The 19341-nt window shown below is 39.0% G+C and overlaps 1 protein-coding gene across 1 annotated transcript; it reads right to left on the minus strand.

Annotated features, from left to right (window-relative positions):
* Positions 1–15451: 15451 nt before the first annotated feature.
* LOC131349854 (polyadenylate-binding protein 1A-like) lies at positions 15452–16840 on the minus strand. The gene is made up of 3 exons (XM_058385344.1): positions 16071–16840; positions 15657–15850; positions 15452–15547 (listed from the first exon to the last, which is right to left on the minus strand). Exons 1-3 carry the CDS (start codon positions 16234–16236, stop codon positions 15452–15454), a joined length of 456 nt encoding a protein of 151 aa, XP_058241327.1. The 5' UTR covers positions 16237–16840.
* Positions 16841–19341: the final 2501 nt, after the last annotated feature.

The raw sequence follows: 19341 nt of genomic DNA on the forward strand, positions 1-19341 counted from the left end.
AACAGTGCAGTGTGTGTTACAGTGTGATCATGTATAACAGTGCAGTGTGTGTTACAGTGTGATCATGTATAACAGTGCAGTGTGTGTTACAGTGTGATCATGTATAACAGTGCAGTGTGTGTTACAGTGTGATCATGTATAACAGTGCAGTGTGTGTTACAGTGTGATCATGTATAACAGTGCAGTGTGTGTTAGTGTGATCATGTATAACAGTGCAGTGTGTGTCACAGTGTGATCATGTATAACAGTGCAGTGTGTGTTACAGTGTGATCATGTATAACAGTGCAGTGTGTGTTAGTGTGATCATGTATAACAGAGCAGTGTGTGTTACAGTGTGATCATGTATAACAGTGCAGTGTGTGTTACAGTGTGATCATGTATAACAGTGCAGTGTGTGTTAGTGTGATCATGTATAACAGTGCAGTGTGTGTCACAGTGTGATCATGTATAACAGTACAGTGTGTGTTACAGTGTGATCATGTATAACAGTGCAGTGTGTTACAGTGTGATCATGTATAACAGTGCAGTGTGTGTTACAGTGTGATCATGTATAACAGTGCAGTGTGTGTTACAGTGTGATCATGTATAACAGTGCAGTGTGTGTTACAGTGTGATCATGTATAACAGTGCAGTGTGTGTTACAGTGTGATCATGTATAACAGTGCAGTGTGTGTTACAGTGTGATCATGTATAACAGTGCAGTGTGTTACAGTGTGATCATGTATAACAGTGCAGTGTGTTACAGTGTGATCATGTATAACAGTGCAGTGTGTGTTAGTTTGATCATGTATAACAGTGCAGTGTGTGTTAGTGTGATCATGTATAACAGTGCAGTGTGTGTTAGTGTGATCATGTATAACAGTGCAGTGTGTGTTAGTGTGATCATGTATAACAGTGCAGTGTGTGTTACAGTGTGATCATGTATAACAGTGCAGTGTGTGTTACAGTGTGATCATGTATAACAGTGCACAGGTATAAATGTGATTCACAGGATGAATGTCATGTCATATGCACAGACAGTGTACAATGCACAGTGTGTTCACAGCCTGTGCATATGATTGCAACAGAGCATAGAAATAGAAATCACATTCATTTAACTAACATTGTGTGTGTAATAATCGGGAGACTTCGCTGGAAGCAGGGACCAAACCCAGATCTCTGTGGTCGTCTCCAAAGTAGAAACATGCCCTAACACGCCCTCAGTCACATGACGTCAGTCACACGCCCTCAGTCACATGTCCTAACACGCCCTCAGTCACATGACGTCAGTCACACGCCCTCAGTCACATGTCCTAACACGCCCTCAGTCACATGTCCTAACACGCCCTCAGTCACATGACGTCAGTCACACGCCGTCAGTCACATGACCTCAGTCACAGCTGGTAAATAACACCTGAATAGCAGTGAATAAACCCCTAACTAGACACTAATAATCAATTAACTAATTATTAACTAATAATCGCTGCTATTAAAACTGATCAGAACTAAAGGTTGTGAAGTCTAAATGTACAAACTACAACAACATGACAGAAGTACACCCAATCAATACAGGAGCTTTCTGAACTAATAGATTTGATCAGATCATTAATCTCCAGCTTTTTTGGACAAACTCTTGCTAAATGTCATGCATGTGCACACCGGACACGGCACGTGCTTTTGCAGCTCACGGTCTCGTGCTCGTGCCGCTGTCCGGTCAGTAACCCCTCTGTCAGAAATACACCGTCTTTCTCATGGCATATGCAGGACTAAAACCCTACATGGGGAGCAGAAGCACGGTCTTGGTGCCGGACGAGAATCAGGGATCGATCCACTAACATTAGTGTCTGTCACAGTATCTTTAGGAAGCAGAAATCTGTACATTTCTAGTGCACAAGGCGCAGTCTCTGCTACTAGCTCGTGTGTAGCTAGCCTGAACTAGCTAATGTTAGCTAAATTAGTATTAGGGAGAAACTACGTGTTAAAAGGACGATAATAAAAAAGGAGAACTAGAACAAAAACCTTAACGTGTTTTCTCATCACCTTTGTTGCCATCATCTTCACTGAACTGCTACAAATCTACACAACAACAGCAGAACTTTATAGAACAGGACTCTCCAACCTGTTTTCCTTTAAGAGCTACTTTGACTAAATGGATAATGTTTTCGTTTAGATCATTAAATTAGAGTTTTAAACACTTGTCAGTTTGAAGACACAAAAAATCTCTCTTACCTCAGTCTGAAAGTGTGAACCGTCTCCAAAGTAGAAATGATCAACCCTTCAGCAGTCCCACGTCACTGTTCTGATTCTGTAATGTCAGAATATTTTCCATGGTAACCAGGGGCGTGGCTAGGGCTAATCCTTATCAATAGGTCTCGAGACCGGAAAGAGTTTAATCCAGCCCTGAATGTTTTATATAGCGTCAAATCCGCACCATAAATATCGTACTCGTAAAAATAAATAAAACACGTGAATCACAAGGATGCTAGTTTGTTCTTTCCAGCATGCTAGTGTTTGTTATTCCAAAAATCACGCGTAGAATTTTATGCAGATTAGGGGGCGGGATAAAAGTCCCCATTGGTCCACTGCTCAACCTACTGCCCTATCACAGCCTATCAGTAAAGTGACGTCACTGACGCGCTACTCTGCCGGTTAGTGTTTGAACCTGTCTTAATCAAGTGAGAAGATTTAATTAATCCGTTTCTTAAATGTGTGTCTATTGTAGTATCGTGTCAAACTTCCTGTTATTATGCTAAAGAGTATTTTAATGAACTGGACAAGTGTATCATTGTACAATCATTAGCATCATAGCATAACATTATTGTTGCTCAAACAGTAGAGTAGTGCGCTAACAGCACTAAGCTCATGTGTTCAGTTTCATCATGATGAAATGTAGAGCTTTAAAGTAATGTCATTCACTTTGTGTTTACTCTGATCTCTGTATTAACCCAGACTCTTAATCAGAGTCCTGTATCACCATGTCCACAGGTTCAGGTCAGCCAGATACAGGGTCAAATACAGGCTCAGGTCAGTCGGATACAGGGTCAGATACAGGCTCAGGTCAGTCAGATACAGGGTCAGATACAGGCTCAGGTCAGTCAGATACAGGGTCAGATACAGGCTCAGGTCAGTCAGATACAGGGTCAGATACAGGCTCAGGTCAATCAGATACAGGCTCAGGTCAATCAGATACAGGCTCAGGTCAATCAGATACAGGCTCAGATACAGGTTCAGGTCAGTCAGATACAGCGTCAGATACACGCTCAGGTCAGTCAGATACAGCGTCAGATACACGCTCAGGTCAGTTAGATACAGGGTCAGATACAGGCTCAGATCAGTCAGATACAGGATCAGGTCAGTCAGATACAGGGTCAGGGGCTGCAGGATCAGAGACGGACACATGCACTAATCAGGACATGGCCATTCCAGAAACCAGGAAAGATAAAAGCTTTAGTCTGAATGTTCAGGGCTGCCATTACAGCAGTGTTCTTGCTTATACAAGATCTACATGTTTGATATATAAAATACAGTTGTTGGTTTGTTTTTTTTGCATAATGTTTTTAAAGTATTTGACTCTGCACTTCTGTTTCTGCCCATTGCAGTAGTTTTATCATTTATAATAAGTTTTTTTAAGTTTTTGTAATTCTGTGTCAAGGGCTGTTACTGCTAGTTCTGTCCTATGTTGAAAAAAAGAAAGAAATAAAATAAAGTTTTATTAAAGAGGTGAGTGTTACTGTTTCATATTAAGGCCAGAGAGAGAGAGAGAGAGAGAGAGAGAGAGAGAGCTGTTTATTCATATTAACAATGGCTTCTTGTCAGAGTCAAGCTCAAAACAACTCTTTAAATTAGAAATGATTTCTAGACTCTTTATTTATGTCTGTGTGTTAGAGACAGATCAACATCATTATGGAGTTGCATGCCACCATAAAAGCTGCAGAAGGATTTAGGGTTAAATGCATTGCAAAATGATGCTATAAACGTAATTAAAACACATTTTTTCCACAATTTGCTGCACATAGTTTAAAACTAATAAATACAGATCTCTTCCAAAGTCTCAGGATGGGGAGTTTGGGTCAGTGTGTGTCCTAAACTGTGCCTGTGGTCACAGCATCCACTCAGTCTCTGTAAGCACAACCCCAGCACTCTGCTCCTCTAGAAAGCACCATGTCCTCCACACCTACACAAAACAACTGGGGTCATTTAACAACCATTTTAGACATATTATACCTGATTCCTTGGACAATAAGGGCATCTATCTAACGTATACATTGATATGGATTACATGTAGCTGTGTGGAATCGCCCATCTTCTCACTTGCTTAAGACTAGCGATGTGTCGTTCATTTTGAACGAATCTTTCCCATGACTCGAGAACATCGAGTCGTCTCGGGGAGTGATTTGTTCATTTTGTGTTCACCGCGCATGCGCAACATCGCATAAGATCAGTAAACAGAAAAGATTAGTTCACCTTTCGAGTCTTCGGGTTCGAGTCTTTCGTTTTTGTACCGTGACATGACCGCTTTATTGGATACAGAAATGAGTTCATTCTCAACCGTCCTTACAGTTTTTTTACTTTTACTTTCATGTGATGCATTATAGCTTTTTATTTCCTACAGACTATAAATGTGTGAATATCTGTCATTATGGTTCTTTTCCATAACACTAAATGTTTTAATAAAGAGTTGGTTAATGCTTTAAACTTCATTAGGGAAAATCATTCATTCTTTTCTTTCTTTCTTTCTTTCTTTCTTTCTTTCTTTCTTTCTTTCTTTCTTTCTTTCTCTTATTTATCTACTTACTTTTTATTTTATTTTATTCATCAACTTACTGTTTATTTATTCTTTGTATTATTTATCTGAATAAACATCAGCTAACCCTGCAGTGTAGAAAATAGAAATGTATAAATTCATGCATAAATCTGAGTGTTGTTTTTAATCCATATGCAGTTATTTAATAATATAGATTGCCTGTGTAACCTACACCTTTGTAACATAGCATATTATAACAATGTACAGACTCTTGAATTGTTGTTTATTGTTTATTTTTATTCATAAAGATTTATAGCAAAGGAAATAACTATCCCAAAATGAATTTAAATAAAATCAGTGAAAACTCAAGCAAACTATAACGCCACAGAGCCTAATAGTCATTACCATTTAACTTTTCGCAATATAAAGCCTAAAACAATATTGAACAACAAATTGGGCTTTTAAATTATTTAGAGATTGTCTGTGTAACATACACACTCTTGAATTATTACAAAACTGGAAGCTTGGAAAACTGGAAATTGAAGCTTTTCTGCTGCTGTCCCAGGTGGTAAATTCATGTCACAGCCAATTTAAATTTATTAAAACGTTTGTCAGGAACGGGGTTCGAATCCCACTCAGTGCAAATGAATGAAATTTTTTAACTGAGTGAAAATTGCTGCAATGCTACAAAAAAATGCTGCATACGGCTTTGTGAACTATAAGCACAAAGACAGCATGCAGTTCATGAAAGAGTTTATGTAAACACACATTTATGAATAATATATAATGAATTCTGTAAATAGAGACACAACAACAAAGAAATCAGTGTTTATCAATCAATTTATTTATTTGACATTTTTAACACTAAAGAGCAATCGAAACAAAAGACACAAAAAATGTGAAAAAACACACACCAGAGACTGCACACACACATATATACATATTATTGCAAACTTTAAACACTAATTAATTTAATACACATTAAAATAAAGACAAAATATATACAAAATATATCTAAAAATAAATACAAATTCTATCTGAAAATATATAGAAAAGTCTGTGTACACTACCAGTCAAAAGTTTGGACACACCTTTTAATTCAATGTTTTTTGTTTAGGGATTTATTTTCTACATCCTAGAACAATACTGGAGATTTCAAAACTATGAAATAACACACATGGACTTAAGTAATCCATATGTAACGACAACAAAAAACAGTTGTTATTTTAAGACACGAAGGTCAGGTGTTCTGGAATAGTTCTTGCAAGAACAGTATTGTCAAGTGCATTTGCAAAACCCGTCAAGCACCATGATGAAACTGGCTCACATGAAGACCATCCCAGTAAAGCAAGACCAAAACTTACCTCTGCTGCAGAGGAGAAGTTCATTTAGAGTGACCAGCCTCAGAAATCACCAATTAACAGCACCTCAGATTAGAGCCGTTATGAAGGCTTTACAGAGCATCAGTAGCAGACATGTCTCAATAGCAACTGTTCAAAGGACATTATTGTGGATTTCGGCCACCTTCAGCATTGTTTTACAATGTAGAAAGAAATAAACATCAGGAAAGACCATGGAATTAGAAGGAGTGTCCAAACTTTTGACTGGTAGTGTATATGTGGACTGTTCGGACCCTGCTTTAGTTCCATCTTACAAAACCTACACGGGCGTCCGACATGGTCAAAAGTCAAAGAAGCTTTATTACCATATATAGCTGATGCAGTACACGGTGAAATGAAACAACGTTCCTCCTGAACCAGAGGTCCTATACTACAAGTATACAACTATACTACAAGGTGCATTCTTTAGAAACTAAACATACAACATAAGTGCACAGGATGACAAGACAAGACAGTGCAGACAAACGAGACACATAACGCTGACACAAAAGAATAGTGTTTGACCGTGAGTGCAAAGAGATACAAATATTAAAGTGACGTGTACATGTGAACAAGAAATATGTGTGTGTGTGTGTTGTTCAACAGTCTGGTTGTGTGGGTCTGAATGCTTCAGTACCTCTTTCCGGATGGCAGAAGGGTGAAGAGTGTGTGTGAGGGGTGTGTGGGGTCGTCCACAATGCTGTTTGCTTCATGGATGCAGCATGTGGAGTACATGTCCATAATAGAGGGAAGAGAGACGCTGATGATCAGCTGATGGTGAGCTTCAGGGCTCTTACGTTTCTGCAGTCTTTTCTCCTCCACCTGTTGCTTGGTAGATGCAAGTTCTCTCTGAAAGAACTCAGGTGGTATGGAGAGGGCAGCAGAAGGCACTGCAAGATACGAAATCTTGTCAGGCATTTGTGTATAAGAATATAAAAGGTTTTAAATACTCCATTCTTACATTACCTTTTACTTTTAACTTTAGTGATTAATGCACAACAGATGAGATGAGATGAGATGAGATTATTTGTGTGTATTATGATGACAGGCTTTTCCCTTCAGGGGTCGCCACAGCCAATCATCTCTCTCCACCTACTGAAGGAGATTCCAATAACACTATGTAACTTTCATTCCTTTATTTCAGTCATTTTCTGTTTTTTTTTCTTTTGCGGAACCTGTTTATTGAACTTTTATAATAATAAAAGAATAATGATACAAGAGACTAGAAACACGATAGATAGATAGATAGATAGACTTTATTGATCCCATGAGTGATATACTGTATATATATATATATAAACAGTAACAATAATTTTTGGAAAGTTCTAGCAACCACAGCTACCAGTGTTTTTCACCACAGATGGACCAGTTTGTTTTTAATAATGCATAATCTAAAATGAAAATAACGCATAATGTAAAACAAAATCTGTGTGAAAGAAAAAAAGAAGTGTTGTGGATAATTATTAAGAGTGGTAAGGAAATGCAAACTTTCAAAAAAACAAAACAAAAAAAAATGGTGACCTGGTCAATTTGGCATGCGGAGAGAATAAGTTTATAATAAATGGGAGGTAAATACAAGGGTTAAGCCTTACCTTAAACATTTTAAATGTAGAAATAGAGGAGATCAGCCTGTATAGAGTAGACAATACTTCGATTTTATCTAAAGGTACTTCAAGAATTTGATCTAGATGGGATTTTTGTGGAAGATTCGAAAAGTTGGGAAATGACTTTTTTACAAAGTTTTGGAACTGAAAATATCTAAAAACATGAATGGAAGGGGGAATTTTTGTGTTAGAAAAGCTAGGAAAAATATTTTCAATGTAGATATCATTGACAACTGTAGAAATAATTGCTGGACAATGGAATTACTGTTAGGAAAACGTGAGATGGCAGTAAGAGGACCACACAGTAGTGCAGCTGGTCAGGATGGTGAGACTGGGGAGCAAGAACCCTCTTCAGTACTGACTCAATCTGGGACCCAATCACAGAGTCCAAAATGACTCTGAAACCAGAACAGTGTAGATTGTATATTTGTCACCCAGTTGTAAAATAAGAAATTTTGAAGGGCAATTTGGTTTTTAAAGTATTTCCCCGGGGATTCTGGCTGGTCATTTGTTCCAAATAAAAGATGAGATGTGTTGTTTTAAAGTCTTAAAGAAAGTTTTAGATATAAAAATTGGAACACACTGAAATAAATACAGAAATCTAGGCATAATGTTCATCTTTACTGAGTTTAAACAACCAGCCAGAGAAATGGGGAGAGCTGACCAGTGAGCAAAATCATTCTGAGATTTTGTGAACTGTACCAGCTCTCCCAATTGTTCAGTATGAATGGCAATTGCTAAGGGTTCAATTACCAATGCAAAAAGCAAAGGTGAAAGTGGGCAGCCCTGTCTTGTGCCGCGTTTCAAGGGGAAATAAGAGGAAGATACTCCATTTGTCCAAACTGAGGAGACTGGGAAGGAATATAAAATTTTAATCCATGAAATGAATGTGTTGCCAAAACCAAATTTCTGTAGCACATAAAAAAATGTAATCCCATTCTACATGATCTACATGATCATGTTTGTGTCAGTTTCTTCCTCCTCCCTGCTCCCCAAAACATGCAATCAGGTGAACTGGCTACATGCAATCATGTTCACTTCAAGAGAGAAAAGAGAGGTTTAAAATCATTTCTATAATCTACTATTTAAAACAGTCCAGGCTGGTGGAGGTGGTGCAACGGTGTGGGAAATGTTTTTATGGCACATTGGGCCTGCTGGGCTGCTTAAATGCCACAGCCTCCGAAAGTTAAAGTTGTCTCAAACTGGTTTCATGAGCATGGCAATGAGTTCAGGGTTCTTTATTGGTTTTTAGTCACCAGATCTGAATCCAGTAGAATGTGGACTTGGATGTAGTAGAACAGGAGATTCACAGCATGCACCTGAAGGACCTGCAGGAATTACATGATGCAGTCACATCAACATGGAACAGAATCTACCATGGAAGGCTGTTTTGAGAGCAAAGAGAAACCCTACCCATTTGTAGTATAGGGTACTACACACAACGAGTGTATTTTGACAGTTGATGTTCTTTGTGTATTTACAGTAGCACTGGGAGATCTACAGGCTGCACCTGCATAATGGCACCATGTCTCAACAGCAGACACATGTGCCAAACGTGACCCTGGGTGATGATGTCACTTTGGGCGGGTCTCAGCCTGGGAGCCTTGCAGTGTCCAATCAGCATCAGCAGATACAGTGGTAAAGTCTGAGGAATATGTAGGATGTGGTCAGAACGTATTTTTTAAAAAAAGTATAGTTAAAAAAAAAAGTTTAAAAAACTATAATTTAAAGTAGACTTTAAAAATTATAGTCAATGTGAAAATCTTTACTAAAAGAGGAATCCATCCAAAATGTACTCAAGTCTCAAATTAAAGTAAAAAAAACACTAAAAAAAGGTTTTAAAATTACACTGGGGGCAGTACGGTGGCCTAGTGGTTAGCACTGTTTTCTCACAACAAGAAGATCCAGGGGTCATTCTGTGTGGAGTTTGTATGTTCTCCCTGTGCTTGTGTGGGTTTACTCTGGTTTCCTCCCAATAATGTCCTGTTTGGTATTACTTCTGTGTTTTCTTTTGTTTGGGAAGTTGTTTGTGTCTTCTGTCTAGGAAGAAGCCTAATTGGTTCCCCCAGTGTCCATGCAACCTATAAGAAGTCTCCTTCATCACTTCCTGTCTTTAGCCTTGTGCTCACTTGCTGTGCTTGCTCTGTCCTGTGCTGCCTTTCTGTATTTGCCCTGCCTTGTCTAATAGCTATCTAGGTATATGCTAAGACAGCGTGTGTTTGTTTGAATGTTTGAGGGTAAGGAACCGACTGTTTGCTAATGTGATTAGCTCAACTCTTTATAGTACGGCCTGCTGCCTGTTTTCAGGCCTTGACTCTGGATTTCCCTGTTGTAAAATTGTTCTTAATACTGTACATAGTTCTACAAGGGATATTGGGAATGTAGGAAGACTTATGCCATTTTCTTTATTGGATCCTTCATTGATTGTTTTGGATAGGGAGTTAGGGAAGGAACTTGTCTTTTATATTTATTTTTGTTTTGTGAAGCAGGGTATTTAGATCCTGGACGGTTGTGGGGTTTTTGTTTGTTATTTTGGCCTTGCCGGCTTCCGAAGCTACACTCCCCCGTAGTACTCTAAACCCCTAGGTTTTCATTAAAATGCCACTTTAATGCCTTTTTTCCACACTGTCCTGTGTCATCGACTCTTTCTTGTTGCGCCTTTACCCTAGACGGGGTGTAACATGAAATTGGGGGCTCATCCGGGATCTGAGCCTGGGACCTCTCGCAATGAAGCGAGAATCATACTCCTAGACCAATGACAGTCTAAACACATGTACAATAGGCTGACTGGTAATTCTAAATAGGAGTAATTAGGCAATTCTTAAATCCTCATACAGTAGGTGTGAGTGTGTGTGGTTGTCTGTCTATATGTGGCCCTGCGATGGACTGGTGACCTGTCCAGGGTCTACCCCTGCCTTTCAATGTGTGCTAAGATAGGCTCCAGCAGATCCCCGTGACCCCAATTAAGAATAAAGCAGGTTTAGAAAATGGATGGATGGATGTTTACGATAGGTCTTAGTGACACGAGTTTTGAATATTGTGACACGAGATTATTGTGAGGAGAGAAGAGGGAGGTTTCAGATATTTTCATTTACATTTCTGGCATTTGGCAGATGCCCTTATCCAGAGCAACATTTTATCTCATTTTAGACAACTGAGAAATTGAAGGTTAAGGGCCTTCCTCAGGGGTTCATGAGTAGCAGCTTCATGGACCTGGGATTTGAACTCACAACCTTCCGATCAGTAGTCCAACTTCTTTTCAGTGATTTTTATCTCACTAGATGGACACACGCATGGCACTGTGCTGGACGACACCCAGGATGAGTAGGTGGAGGCAGCGGAGATGGCCATCAAGCAGCTAAATGAAAAACTGTTAAACAACTGCAAAGTGAGACAAGTGTAGAGGGGCAGACAAGTGTAGAGAGGCAGACTGGGCTCAGTCAGAAGACTGAGCAGGTAAACACATGTGTACACACACACAAAAGGAATGCTAACTCTGCCTCTTCTGCTCCAGGGTCTGAATCTCTACATTAAGAACGTGGATGAGAACCTGGGTTATGAGGGTCCGCGCTTGTTCTTTGTGCAATTTGGAATAATCAAAAACATAAAGGTGATGATAGAGAACGGCCGCTCTGGGGGGTTCGGCTCCGTGAATGAGGTTATGGTTTCCTTGCTTGTCAGAGAATGCAGAGGATGCAGTTTTATATTCCTCAGAAACTCTGCCAGCCCATGTTGCCTCCCTGCCTAATGAAGAACTTCGTTCCTGAGGTAGGCATTACACTTCTGCCCCAAATTTCCACAAGAGGCTATTGCTAGATAGACAGCAACACCACCTGTGATCAGGGAGAACAGATGAAATAACGTCTGTGATACAGACACCAAGCCAGAAGTTGGAGCCCCATCCGGATCTGATGTGGAAGTGCAACATCCAGCTGTGGACAGACGTCATTTTCTCCTGCACTTCTCTTTCAGGAAACCCTGAAGATGATATTTTGCAATCATGCAAAAACATCAGCAAGATTAAGAAAAAAAACAATAAAAAAGATCAGGAAAAAGGAATGAATAAGCCCCACACCCTCCAATAATAATTTCATATTATGATTGGCATTTTAATTAAAATTTAAAAAGAACCTTTTGTGTACATTTATTTATTTATGACTTAAGAGTGTTTGAATCTTATAATCTAATAAATCTAACATTCTAAAAAGTTAGATTAGAAAAAAATCTAAATAAAAATATTTAAGGTATTAATTATACCTTAAATATAGAATAGTAATAATAGGAATTAATGGGGGTTTATATTCATGAAAGAAAGTCTGTGAGGAAAATTTTCAAAAAGACAACAACAAATTAACACCACAGAGTGAAAACTTCTTTCTATTAAGAGGATCAAGATGTAAATGTAAGTTACATAAAGAACAAAGCTCCTGCTGTTGCAGGGATTCTAGCATTAACTGCTCTGCTTCATCCAGACACAATCTCACTGGCAATGTTTTACTTACCTGCTGCTCAGGATTGCTAAGGCTTCAGGAAATATTCTTCAAATCATGTCTTTAAAAATCTGAGAATAATTTCTCTAACTGACCAGTAGCATGCTAGTTTTGTCAGAAATCTAAAACAATCTTAATAACAAAAACTCGATCATCTTCAGCTTTAAATCTTAGCATAAACTCATTTGCTGAATAAATGAAATAAACAATTTGAAATTAAATATTGGTCATTATTGTTACTTTATTAAATAACACGTCTACTGAGGTCAGGCTTGTCCAAAATCTGACCCTATGGTCAAATGCATCCTGTTTACAGATGTCAACTTACATGTCACTTAAATATTCAGTTCTTTCAGGCCTTCACAAAGTTTTTTTGTGATTGTTGTGGCCAAAAATGTCAAATGTCAAAATTTGTGATGTTTTTCTGCTTTTTTGCAGAAAAAAGTTGAATTGAATTTTAAACTCCTACCAATGAAGACACAAAAATATGTAATTTCTTTCTATGGAATCTGCACCCATGTTTCGACATGAAAGCTTTGTCTGAACGTGTGGAAAACTGTGTCTATCTATCTAATTGTGATGAACTATCTATCTATCTAATTGTGATGAAGGTGTAGAATCCATAAGTGGTAGTTTATTAAATCCACATCAGTAGGCAAAAATCTGAGTCAAAATAAACAGGCAGAGTAATCAAAAAATTTAGCAAAGACAGTCAGTGCAGAAACGGTACAAGGACACAAAACCACAGAGCAGAATCGAGAACAAACTCAGCAAGGGTCATACTTGTGAATTAATAGTAAATACAATGGAAAGACTCGGTATGTCATGACTCTAAATAATACTTTGCGTAGAGCTTCTGAAAATGCTGGCTTAAGAAGTGCTAATGGCAGGAGATATTAGTCAAATCTGTGGTGTGGGGACATTTCGGATTTGTTGTTGACTATGATGCCGATAAAACAAAAACTTAAAGTCTTTCAGTTAACAACAAATTCATTACTTAATTTTGGATTTCCTCCGTAGGTGCAGAGAGTGTCTTCCTGATGAGTGGTTCTGTGGATACTGTGATGTCCTGCATCACAAAAAACAGCCTCTCCACAATAGGAATAGTGAGATTGATGGGTTTTTCAAAGCCATTTCTCCATCCACTCACAGCATCAGAAGTGAGGATGGCTATAGTACCCATGAACAAGGTATGATCTTATGAAACCCTGAGTGTTGCAGTTCATTTATACCTGCAGTTACAATAAATTTAGGTGATTTGTTGTCTTTGTTCTTGACAGCTTGCCTTTTGCCAACCATGAAAGTGTCAGACTGCTCCTGTGGAGGCACTAACTTCATTATGTCACCATCTATACTCACTAGTATCTGTCTGTCTGTCCGCCTTTGTAATGATCCATTTAAATATGAATCAATATCAGAAATTTTAATTAAAGATCCTCACCAACTTGACACCAGCTTCTCTTGCCCGCAGTAAGGTGTCCATTTTATCCACCTACAAACGTACACACACACACACACACACATGAGGACTGAGGGAGTAGTGGGTGGGGCTTTGTTTTCCAAATGACCAAAGCTAACATGTCAAAGATATTTACGAATCTGATATGAAACACTTGCCATGTTGCTTGAATGTATATTTCTTGACTGTGTGTGTGTGTGTGTGTGTGTGTGTGTGTGTGTGTGGACACTTACCTTGGCTTGCAAGTGCTCGGGATCACTAATCATGTTCATGATCTTGAAATTGTTTTCTCCTTGCACAAGCATCAGAGTGATTTGTTTTGCATCATCTGCTACCAGTGGAAGCAAGTAATCATCTGCAAAGAGAGAGAGAAAGTGTGTGAGGTGTGTGAAAGAATGAGAGAGAACAGAAACAGAGGCATCTGATCAGGTAGCATGGGTGGTGGGGCTCAGACTCTCTATGAACTGATATCAAGTACTAAAAACAAATGCAGTTGAAAGCAGGAGTTTGTAGATGTTTTCAGTGGACATGTGATGATAAAAGTGGAATAAAATGCTAAGCTGGAGAGCAGGAGTGTATACGAGCCGGATGTGTGTGTGTGTGTGTGTGTGTGTGTGTGTGTGTGTGTGAAATTCACAGGCCATCGTGATCTGGTCATCTAAATCTGCTAACTCTAACATATAGATCGTCAGCCTCTTCTGGGGTGGTGGAAATTTAGGTACATCCTGGGAACACAGGATATTACTATTATTATTATTATTATTATTATTATTATTATTATTATTATTATTATAATAATTAATAATAATAATAATAATAATAATAATATTACTACACAATATAATAATCACACAATTAGATTAGTACCATAATCATTCATACACTATCTTTAGCATGTAATATTAAGCATGCAGAATATTGTTATTGTTGTGTGAGGGTGCTTTTTGTTGTGTTTTGGACCTGAAGTGGAGCCGGAACTCTGATTTCTGAGACAGCTTCCAGAGTTTCCTCTGGGGCAGCTGTCTCAGTAGCTTCCACTGGTGCAGTTGCTTCTACTGCTTCCACCCTGTCATCTGAGGCCACTGTCTTCACTGCTTCCACATATCCCTCTGAGGCAGCTGTCTCAACAGATTCCTCAGAGTTCTCTGGGCCAGCAGTTTCAACAGCTTCCACATTGTTTACTGGGGCAGGGGATCCAGCGGCTTGGATCATCTGTGAGGCAGCAGTGTAGACAATCTGGCTGATGTCCTCTGAGGCAGATGCCTTGGTGCTTTGGACAGTGTCCTTTGTGCAAGGTGTCTTAAGGGTGCTCCTTTTGAACCAGGGAGGCAGCACTGGTTGGCGCAGTTTTGGTGGTACGTTGTACAGTAATGGTGGGGCTCTACGCAGGCACTTTCTGTGGATGGTGTGGTCAATCTTCTTGATAAATTTGCGTGCCTCGACCTTGGGCTCCTCAGCCTTGTGTGCCTCCACCTTGGGCTCCTCGGCCCTGCGCGCCTCCACCTTGGGCTCCTCGGCCCTGCACACCTCCACCTTGGGCTCCTCCCAAGACCTGAAGTACTCGATGGTGCTGTAACACAACAGAGAAGCTGCACTTAGAATCTAAACCCTGCTGTTAAAAGTTATGTCCTCGACAGCAAAATTACCACCAGATGTTGACTGAAATACCCTCATAACACCAAACAAATCTCTGTTTCGACAATATAAAGAGTTCAATGCAATTAGTTTAAAAAAGAATGTAAAAAATCCTGACATTTGAACCCTGGCTGGTAAAAAGACACTAATTTACATGTGACTTACACTTGGCGGTCGTTCAGGAGTTTTCCGTTCAGCCGTTCCGCCGCCTCCGCTGACTCGTACTGAACGTACCCATAACCTTTTGATTCCACAACCTTCAGGAGAGACACAGTGTGTCAACACACAACAACACACTAATCATGAAACACAGATATTCAGCTATTCAGATATATATATTCATATATAACAGCTCAAAGCTCGAACCTTGCATGACACGATCCTCCCGAACACAGAGAAAGTGTCAAACAGGGAGGTGCAGTCAATGGACCAATCAAGGTTCCTGATGAATATGTTCCCTCCCTTGATGGGCTTGGCGGTGGGTTCCCAGTTTGACCACATGACACGCATGGGTCTCCCCAGGAGGAGTTCAAAATTGAACATATCGATGGCTCTCTCAGCTGAGGGAACAGAAATAAACCATTCATTTTTAATTAAAGTCTATTATAGTCTATATATAACTCATCCAAATATCTTTTCATATCTTTTTAGTACCATTTAAAACATGACCATATCCATATAGTAAAACTATAAAATACTACAGAAGTTACACATGTAGCCTTAAATCTGCTGCAAAAACAGGTAAGAAACAGTGTAGAAAAAAGAAAAGGTTTGTTTTACCGTCATCTCGATAGCGAAAGTTGACGTACGCGTATCCGAGAGGAGAGCCGGTCTTCCTGTCCCTGCAAATGTGGACAGATTGGACGTGTCCTGCAGGTCTAAATCTATTAGAAAGTATCACCTCTGATACTTCAGGGTGAAGATCTTTCACAAACAGTGCAGCCATTGTATAAAACAGTTAAAAGTGGTGAAATGCTGCTAAACGCTGTAAAATGCTGCTAAATGGTGTAAAATCGCTGCTACACAAGGGGCACTGTTTCTCTGTCGATAGCTAAAGGTGGTCTGAGGATGGTTGCTATGTACGTCGTCAGGTGATGTTCTGAACAGAATTCAGAATTCTACATGATGCCAATTGGTCACATGACCTCATGACATCATGTAAGCAGTTAACATTAAACAGTTAAGTTCCAAACCCCAATAATGAATCCAATTCAAAATGGCTTTTAATATTAATATAGAAACACTGTATAGGCCTGGACAGGAAAGAGGCTGAGCTGCAATTAATCCCCAAAAAACATTCACTGACTATATTTTCAATGCATAGATATTAACCTAACGTAAACACTACTCTTTCAAGCTGCATTTAAACTGCATTTTGGAAGGTCAAACTCCAGGACACTATTGAAGGTCACTATATGGAGAAAAATCTGAAATGTTTTCTTAAAAAAACATCATTTCTTTAATGAAGAAAGAAAGACATGAACATCTTGGATGACCAGGGGGTGAGGAAATTATCAGTAGATTTTTGTTCTGGAAGTGAACTTCTCCTTTAAAGGATCTGCTGCTAACATCTTGGTGCCAGATACCACAGAACACCTTCAGGGATCTAGTAGAGTCCATGCCTTGACAGGTCAGGGCTGTTTTGGCAGCAAAAGGATGACCAAAACAATATTAGGCAGGTGGTCATGATGTTATGGGTAATTGGTGTAGAATGTTTTACTAATTAATGAACATCTTTTGTTGTTGAGTTGCATCCAATATCGTGGAACATCACTGAAGCAAATTATCCACATTATTCCAGTTATAAAGGATCATGATCTCACCAAACTCTTGATTTTTTGCTCTTAAAGTTTTAGACCAAAATCTAAAACGTATCCTGTTACTGAAAATAACACAAACAAACCTTATTAGAAAAACACTAAAACTGGAGACTCCTTCCAAATATATTACACATTTCCTCATGAAAAGCTTCAACATATCACCAGCCACACCCTTTTTATTAACGAATGAATCTGACCAATCAGAATCAAGCATTTACAACATTACTATAGGATACTGTAGCTCTGGAACAAAGCTGCACTTTTTATCCGTCACACACAGTTTACACAGATAGACTGTATTATTTGTAATGATGCTATAATTATCACATCAGCCAAATCAGGGTTCTCATACCCACCACATAAAGATCTTTTTCTCTGTCTCTCTCTCAGTATGTTTTAAGTACGTCAGGAGGAACAGTTTCAAATGCCAGTTGATCAATTTTATATTTGGTCAGGCAAAAATGGCGATATACCTGTGTTTGCACAAAACACAGACTGATGCAAAGAGAATTTTCCTCAGACTTGTTAAATCAAGAATTTTAATTGATTTTAATTTCTACAGAAAGATGAATGATGTGAAGATGTTTGAGACAGTGTGGTGTCATGATAATGCTCTGTGCTCTGTAGCAGAAGAGAAACCCTGCTTTGCACCAGAGCTAAACTAAATCCACTATTCACTGATGTGTCTTAACTTAATTTATTGAAATATTTTAAAATGTATTTATTGAATTACTGAGTCACCCTGATTTTACCACATATTATGTGACTTATGTGTAAATAAAAGGATTGTAAAAGTCAAAGTCTCTCTCTTTCTCTCTCTCTGTCTCTCATGGATAAGGACACCAGAAGAAGAAGAAACAGCAGCAACAAATAAATGACATTGTCCCCTATTCAGGGCTGACCACAGTTTAAAAACCCGTACTATGACGTCCTTCAGTTTTCGTGACACGGCTCAGTTCGATTCTGTGTATAATGACCCACAGGCATCGGGCAGTGATTATATATTTATACAAAAGCTGTACTTTTGTAATAAAAAGCATTTTTATTATTATATGTATGTTATATTTCTATAATGTATATTTTTAGCCTTTATATATTTTTATTTTACTCCTGCTTGGTCAAATCGTGGTCGTCATGGTTATGTTCAGAGTTGTCCACTAGAGGGCAGCAGCGATTTTGTCCCCCCCACCATATATACACAGGTGTATTTGAATAAATTAGAATATCATCGAAAAGTTGATTTATTTCAGTAATTCAATTCAACAAGTGAAACTCTATAGTATATAGATTCATTACACACAGACTGATATATTTTTTATATATTTTAAGTGTTTAATTTTTTTTTATTTTGATGATTATGGCTTGCATCTAATGAAAACCCAAAATTCAGAATACTAGAATATTACACCAATAAAAAGCTAATTAAAAAAATGATTTTCAACACAGAAATGTTGGACTACTGAAAAGTATGAACATGTACAGCACTCAATACTTGGTCGGAGTTCCCTTTGCATGAATTACTGCAGCAATGCTTCGTGGCATGGAGACGGTCAGTCTGTGGCACTGCTGAGGTGTTATGGAAGCCCAGGTTGCTCTGATAGCGTCCTTCAGCTCTTCTGCGTTGTTGGGTCTGGTGTCTCGCATCTTCCTCTTCACAGTACCCCACTGATTCTCTATGGGATTTCTATGGGATTTCACAGGGTTTGCTGGCCAATCAAGCACATGGACACCATGCTCCTTAAACCAGATATTAGTACTTTTGGCAGTGTGGGCAGGTGCCAAGTCCTGCTGGAAAATGAAATCAGCATCTCCATAAAGCTGGTCAGCAGAATGAAGCATGAAGTGCTCTAAAACCTCCTGGTAGATGACTGTGGACCTGATAAAACACAGTGGACCAACACCAGCAGATGATACGGCTCCCCAAACCACTCCCCAAACTTTATACTGGACCTCAAGCAACTTTGGATTTTTTGCCTCTCCTCTCTTCCTTTAAACTCTGGGATCTTGATTTCCAAATGAAATGGAAAATTTATTTTCATCTGAAAAGAGGACTTTGGCCCACAGAGCAACAGTCCAGTCCTTTTTGTCCTCAGCCCAGGTAAGACACCTCTGATATCGTCTCTGGTTCAGGACTGGCTTGACACAAGGAATGCGACTGACTCCAGCTGCAGTCCACTCCTTGTGAATCTCCCCCAGATTCTTGAAGGGGCTTCGTTTCACAATCCTCTCAA

The sequence above is a fragment of the Hemibagrus wyckioides genome, unplaced genomic scaffold (assembly GCF_019097595.1).
Source record: "Hemibagrus wyckioides isolate EC202008001 unplaced genomic scaffold, SWU_Hwy_1.0 Contig14, whole genome shotgun sequence".
Taxonomy (NCBI): Eukaryota; Metazoa; Chordata; class Actinopteri; order Siluriformes; family Bagridae; genus Hemibagrus; species Hemibagrus wyckioides.

Bases quoted from the DNA above. Each gene is read 5' to 3' on its own strand.
- LOC131349854 (XM_058385344.1), bottom strand. From the start codon at position 16,236: ATGGCTGCACTGTTTGTGAAAGATCTTCACCCTGAAGTATCAGAGGTG. The intron at 15,851-16,070 runs GTAAAACAAACC...CTGTTCCCTCAG, and splicing joins CTTTCGCTATCGAGATGACG to CTGAGAGAGCCATCGATATG. The intron at 15,548-15,656 runs GTTCGAGCTTTG...TCTCTCCTGAAG, and splicing joins GGAGGATCGTGTCATGCAAG to GTTGTGGAATCAAAAGGTTA.